Here is a 6685-nt window from a genome sequence, read left to right as displayed (position 1 = left end):
ACTCGGTCTGCATTATTTTGTCTCATACAGCGTGCTATAATGTGCATTTTGCAGCATTCACTGTGCTAAAAGGTGAATTTTGGATCATTTAGTGTGCTACAATTTTATTTTGGCCTTATTCAGTGTGTGCTACAATGTGAGTTTTGGATCATTCCGTGTGCTATCATGTTAATTTCGGCTCATTCAGTGTGCTACAAGGTGAATTTCGGCTCATTCAGTGTGCTACAATGTGAATTTCGCCTCATTCAGTGTGCTATAATGGGAATTTCGGCTCATACAGCGTGCTATAATGGGAATTTCGGCTCATTCTGTGTGCTGTAGAAACAGAATTTGTCGGCAAATAAGAACCACTTGGCCCAGCTAGTCTGCCCCTTTTTTTTCTTTCTTTTTTTTTTTACATTATTTTTTATCTCTAACCTTATCTGATCCTTATTTCTTTGTAAGAATATCCTTATGTCTATCCCATGCATGTTTAAAATGCCCTACTGTCTTATCCTCTACCACCCCTGATGGAAGGAATGGTGATTCGCCAGTCTGTATCACCAGTGCGCAGGGTTCTCTCCACTAACTGGCAACATTTTATTAGTAATGGCAACAATAGGAAATTTTAGAAGCGAACGGGAAGGGCATTACTAAGTGGGAGGGGCTATGATTAGGGGGAGGAGTCATAATTCTTAAACCGCCCCCCCTAAAAGTTAAGTCTAGATCCGCCACTGGTACACACTAGGTGCGCTGTCAGTTTGAGAAGCGGCTGCCCCCATACCACACCAGAGACAGTACTATAGTGTCAGGCGCAAGCAGCCACACGGGTGGTCCCAGAGACGGGAGCCGCAGCTGGTGGTTGTGCGCTGAGACCAGCGGCGTTAGGGACAGAGACTTCCGACCTAACCCACTGCAGTGTTGGGCTTGAAACAGACCACAAATAAGGGACACCGCCAGCACACATATGAGATTCCGTAGACGGGAGCTGCAGCCAGCAGGGAGCACAGAAATTAGGGGAGATAGGAGAGCTGCATGATACATTGTGTTAGCATGATATAAAAGCACAGAGTGTAATTGTGATGAGAGCTTATTGTTGAACCATACTAACAAAGTATCTTTCATTCGACCCATGTTAATAAATTACCCTCACCCAATTGAGATAAATTTGTAACAGCTATACCACAAACTCTATAACTTATATACGTGAATTTATGCTGGTATCAGTATACCTGTAATGAGATAATAGGGCAGTGCTATATGGGATGAGGGCACTGTCACCCTGGGGAATGGGGATTCCTAAACAAATGCATGATTAACAACTTAGCATATCCATATGAGATATAGGAGTATATGCAATAGCGGGCGAATCGCGTCATTAGATCCGCCTCTGTATGATTCGCCCGCTATCGCCAGCCGCAGCCCTGTCGCCGGGACCCTGAATTCGCAATATTCAATGAAAAACTGATTCGCCCCTCCCGCAGGCGGATTCCGGCCAATCGGCGAGCAGTGGGCGTACTGAATTCGCCTTCCCTTCCAAAGCAGCACTATATTAGGGCTTGTTTGTTGCATGTGCTCTGCAGCCATTTTGTGAACCTGCAGAGAGGTGTGAGGAGGTGCAGAGCTAGCAATTTGGTTGTTTGCTGTGGATATCTTTGGACACCCCAGCAGGCTTTATTCCAGGACAGTCAGGAGGATTCCTGTTACCCCGGAGCAGAGCCATTTTAGGAGCTTTTACTACAGTTGTAGGTAAGTACCACATGTGTGTCTGGTGTTGCATGTATGTATGTGTTTGTGTAGTGGGGGTTGCCATGAGGTGTACATGGGGTGTTTGTGTATGTGTGCAGGTATGTGTATAGCCCCTTGCTTGTGTTGCTGCATTTTTAGGGGGAGACTTGTGTTTTGGGGTAGTTTTTCACGTTTTTTTTTTTTTCTTTAATTGACTTTTTTGGGTCTTCTATTAGCATTGGTGTACCCCCTGAGTGTGTTGGGATGCTTTCTGGCCATTTTGGGGTGATTTGGAGCAAGTTTAGTCGACAGCCTGGTCGACATGTGCTGCTGACTGTTTTGCAAACGTGTTTTCCCGCCTAATTTTGCTGTGGGGTGCCTCCTGAGTGTGCAGGGATGCTTTCTGGCCATTTTGGGGTGATTTGGAGCAAGTTTAGTCGACAGCCAGGTCGACATGTGCTGCTGACTGTTTTGCAAACATGTGTTTTCCCGCCTAATTTTGCTGTGGGGTGCCTCCTGAGTGTGCAGGGATGCTTTCTGGCCATTTTGGGGTGATTTGGAGCAAGTTTAGTCGACAGCCAGGTCGACATGTGCTGCTGACTGTTTTGCAAACATGTGTTTTCCCGCCTAATTTTGCTGTGGGGTGACTCCTGAGTGTGCAGGGATGCTTTCTGGCCATTTTGGGGTGATTTGGAGCAAGTTTAGTCGACAGCCAGGTCGACATGTGCTGCTGACTGTTTTGCAAACATGTGTTTTCCCGCCTAATTTTGCTGTGGGGTGACTCCTGAGTGTGCAGGGATGCTTTCTGGCCATTTTGGGGTGATTTGGAGCAAGTTTAGTCGATAGCCTGGTCGACATTTTGTGAGGGGCAGCCATTTTGTAAGGGGCAGCCATTTTGTGAGGGTCAGCCATTTATACATGTATGTATTTTTTTTTTATAACAGAGATGTCAAGGGACAAACAAACCCGATCCGCCCCTTCCCCCACCCCCTCGGATCTATCCCTGCAAAGCAATGAGGAGTGGGAGCCAACCCAGGAGGCGGATGCGACCGACCAGGCATCTAGTGACCAGCCGCGGTCGTCAAGGGCCCATGAGAAGTCCAAGAAAAAGCCTAGTAAAAAGGTACTTAACCACACCTGCAGACACAAATAGCATCAAACTTTACCCACTGTAGTTTGTGCAATGCCATGCACACCTACTGTAATAGGTGCGCAATGCCAGGGATACTGACACTCACAGGTACATACCGATCTTAATAAAAAAAATTTATATTTTTTTTAATCCCTAAAGGCAAGAAGCCAGCCAGAGGAGCAGTCGGAGGAGGAAGCCTCTGGTGAAGAAGCAGGACAGAAAAAGCCGCGTGGACCCAGATACACTGAGGCGGAAAACTGTGTCCTAGTGGATTGCGTCGACAGGTCCTACGACGTTTTGTATGGATCAAGGGCACAGAAAACAGCATTTAAGGTAAAGCGGAACATCTGGGAATCCATCGCCAGTCAAGTAACTGCAATTTCTGGAAACCGTCGGAGCACCCAAAATTGCTTGAAGCGGTACAGTGATTGCCGCAGACAGACCAAGAAGAAGATGGGGATTCAGCGCCGACATGAGACAGCTACGGGAGGTGGCCCGGCTCTCAATTTGAAGTGGCTATCCTGGGAGAACGTTATTGGAAGGCGCTTGAACCCTGCCATGGTCGAAGGAGTTCGCGGAGGTGTGGACTCCAGCCGTCCTGCTGGCTTTCTCGAGGAGGAAGAACCGCCCAGAAGACGGAGGAAGGCGGGAGACCAGCCGTCCAAAAGGAGGTCTGATGGTAAGAATACATTCACATGAGCTGTACTTCCCTTTAAAATTTTTGTATGTGCTAATGTGTTTTTTTTTTTTCAGACAGACCTGCCCAGAGGACATCACCTGCGCACAGGACATCGCCAGCGCATGGACCGTTACCTGTGCAGCAGGCATCGGCAGCAGCGCGCGGACCATCAACTGCGCCGCAAGCATCGCGAGCACACAGATCGTCACCTGTGCGCCACAGTTCGTCATCGCGCAGTTGGTCACCTGTGCACCAGACGACATCAGTGCACAGACTCTCACCTGTGCACCAGACACCGTCGGCGACCACACCACAAGATGGGCGCCAAACTACAGCTCCTGCGCGCAGGCCATCACCAGATCGTCGTCTCTCCAGGAGCTCTGGGACTGTGACTGAAGAGCCTCAAGACACAACCCTTGTGGACCCATCACTCGATCTGTTTGAGTCTACAGGGTTAACTGACGAAACTTTTCTTGGGTTTGAGGACAGCCGTGCAGATGTATCCAGCCAGACCCTTGAAAAGTCTTCCGAAACGAGGACAAGTGGAGCTCCTGGAGCAGCGGCATCACAGGATGGAGAAGGTTTGTTTGTTTTTTTTGTGGGGGGGGGGGGGGGGGGCAGTAGTTGTGTAAAGTTTATCAACTTTTCCAAAATTTATTTTGCAAACAGTGGTGCCACGAACCAGCAGCGGACTAGCTTCGGGGATTGGTTCGTACTTCAGGCCGGATCTCCTACAGGGGTCGTCAGAGGATGACGAGGTGGAAGTGCAGGATGCTCCAGTTGCTACATCCCTGCGTGAGTAAATTGAATTGTGAACCTTCCAAAAAATGTATGATGAATGTGGATAATATTGTCTAATTTTCTTTTCAGCTGCCCAAATGAATGTGGTGGCAGACATCCAGGAAGGGCAGAATCCCTCAACTGTTCAGAGGGTTCACACCCTGGCATCAGAGATTGGGACACGCCAGGATACATACACAAATGTTGTGGGAAGCAGACTGGACAACATTGAGAGGACAATGGAGAAAATGTCCAACAATCTGCATGAACTGCAGAAGACTATTTCCGACAGCACGGCCACAATACTACAGATCATAATTGAAGATCGTAGGGAGAATAGGAACATACTTAACATCATGTCCGATTCCTTGGTCAAGCTTGTGGAAAAAACCACATGTTTGGCAGAAAGCAATAAGAACATGTCGGATAGTCATCGACACTCCTCTTCCAGCCAACAGCTCATCGCAACCACACTGCAGATGATCTATGATAAGCTCCCAGTACCAGCTCATCAACACGCTGGTGATCCACCATATCCGCCGTCTCAAGCCACAAGGACGCATCGTACCCTTCCTCAAGTCCCATCCCAGTACAGTCAGTCACAGATGTACCAGGGATATACAGGGATGTACCCCACCCCCCAGATGCCTCCACCACCAGCCGCACATTCTTCAGCAGCATGGGCACCGAGGGCCAGTCGACATACTCCCCAGCCTCCCAGGACATCCACGCCCTATCAGGGGGAAGAAGAGGATCCGGACAGACTTCCACCATAAACCCGGTCGTATTATTTTATTTTATTTTAAATGTTTTTCATGTATCCCTGTCTTCCCTTCCCATTAGTTTGTTGTTTTTCTTACTATTGTTTTTTCTTTGTTGGGCTTCCCCACCCGTGACCGGGTACTACCAAGGAGCTTTGTGTAGGCATACATGCGCGGGCATGTATGCGGGCGCGTGTGGTAACGGATGAAAGCTCCTTGCGGCTACATGTATGATGGGCCAAAGAGCTATTCTGATACCCCCTTTTTCTTCAAAAAATCCTTTTTGTAATGATGTACAGTAGACTTTCATTGTGTGAATTTACTATTCACTAGTCTGTGTTTTTGACTTATTCATAGGATTTGTGAGGAAAAATGAAGTGGACGGCATAAGATTGTGTTGAGCGTACCAAGGTGAGTAGAACCATGTTTAATTCAAGAAACTTTGAACCGCATGCCTTTGTAGAACAACACCGCCCAGCAATGGCTCATGCTGGGCTGTGTTGTTCCACAAATGTTAGCATGTCAAAGTGCTGACCACTGACGACACTCTTTCACTTTGAACCGCATGCCTTTGTAGAACAACACCGCCCAGCAATGGCTCATGCTGGGCTGTGTTGTTCCACAAATGTTAGCATGTCAAAGTGCTAGACCACTGACGACATTCTTTCACTTTGAACCGCATGCCTTTGTAGAACAACACCGCCCAGCAATGGCTCATGCTGGGCTGTGTTGTTCCACAAATGTTAGCATGTCAAAGTGCTAGACCACTGACGACATTCTTTCACTTTGAACCGCATGCCTTTGTAGAACAACACCGCCCAGCAATGACTCATGCTGGGATGTGTTGTTCCACAAATTTTAATTGGAAAAAAATGAACATGAATTTAGTGTGTTCTTACTTTAATATACTTTTTTTTCTTTTCCCCACAGATATCTATATACACAAGAAAAGAATGTAAAGAAGAACAAACTACTTTTTTGTTTTAATTAACTTTCAAACTTTATTAAAAAAAAATTTTCTTCAATAAACTTTTAAAAATAGAAGTTTCCTGTGGTTTTTATTAAAATTTGTAATGCAGTTGAATTGTATGTAAGTAGATTGCCCAGGGAACATCAGGGGATCTGTCTCTTCACATCCACGCCACTTGGGAAGATACACCGCAGGACCTGTGGAAGAGAACAGTATGAGCTACCAGATGTGGGTAATAGTGTCACCCTGGGACTGGAAAGAAGAGGTACATACAGTCCACACAACACAAGCGGGGAACAGTGGGTCCAAATGCAAACCTCCAGCACTTGCGTCACTACACATCCAAACATTCCCTGACCAGCATTGCTGTTTCATGGAATGTTTGGATGTGTAGTGACGCAAGTGCCGGAGGGCTGCACTTTGGGCATGCCAGGGTGATTTTGGATAAGGGAGTTTTGGGCAATACATCTCACCTGAGGGGGTTGTCTGCTACATGGCGGAGGGTCAGGTCCACATCACCAGTAGGGTCTCCCATGGAACATCAGGTGAAATGTCGTGTCTCCTCACATCCACGCCACTTGGGAAGATACAACGCAGGACCTGTGGAAGAGAACAGTATGAGCTACCAGATGTGGGTAATAGTGTCACCCTGGGAC

At 47.3% G+C, this 6685-nt stretch overlaps 1 protein-coding gene and 1 long non-coding RNA gene across 2 annotated transcripts; both read left to right on the top strand.

Moving 5' to 3' along the window:
* The first annotated feature begins 1490 nt into the window (after positions 1 to 1490).
* Positions 1491 to 3360, top strand: LOC134932892 (uncharacterized). The gene is made up of 3 exons (XR_010179524.1): positions 1491 to 1728; positions 2652 to 2830; positions 2999 to 3360. It is a non-coding gene; the product is annotated as an uncharacterized LOC134932892 (long non-coding RNA).
* Positions 3361 to 3385: 25 nt separating this feature from the next.
* LOC134932891 (uncharacterized) lies at positions 3386 to 6103 on the top strand. The gene is made up of 5 exons (XM_063927731.1): positions 3386 to 3518; positions 3593 to 4099; positions 4188 to 4313; positions 4389 to 5470; positions 5990 to 6103. Exons 1-4 carry the CDS (start codon positions 3398 to 3400, stop codon positions 5072 to 5074), a joined length of 1440 nt encoding a protein of 479 aa, XP_063783801.1. The 5' UTR covers positions 3386 to 3397; the 3' UTR covers positions 5075 to 5470; positions 5990 to 6103.
* Positions 6104 to 6685: the final 582 nt, after the last annotated feature.

Source organism: Pseudophryne corroboree, chromosome 6 (genome assembly GCF_028390025.1).
Source record: "Pseudophryne corroboree isolate aPseCor3 chromosome 6, aPseCor3.hap2, whole genome shotgun sequence".
Classification (NCBI taxonomy): Eukaryota; Metazoa; Chordata; class Amphibia; order Anura; family Myobatrachidae; genus Pseudophryne; species Pseudophryne corroboree.
The sequence above is the reverse complement of the archived record's forward strand: the minus strand, read 5'-3'. Positions and strand labels throughout refer to the sequence as shown.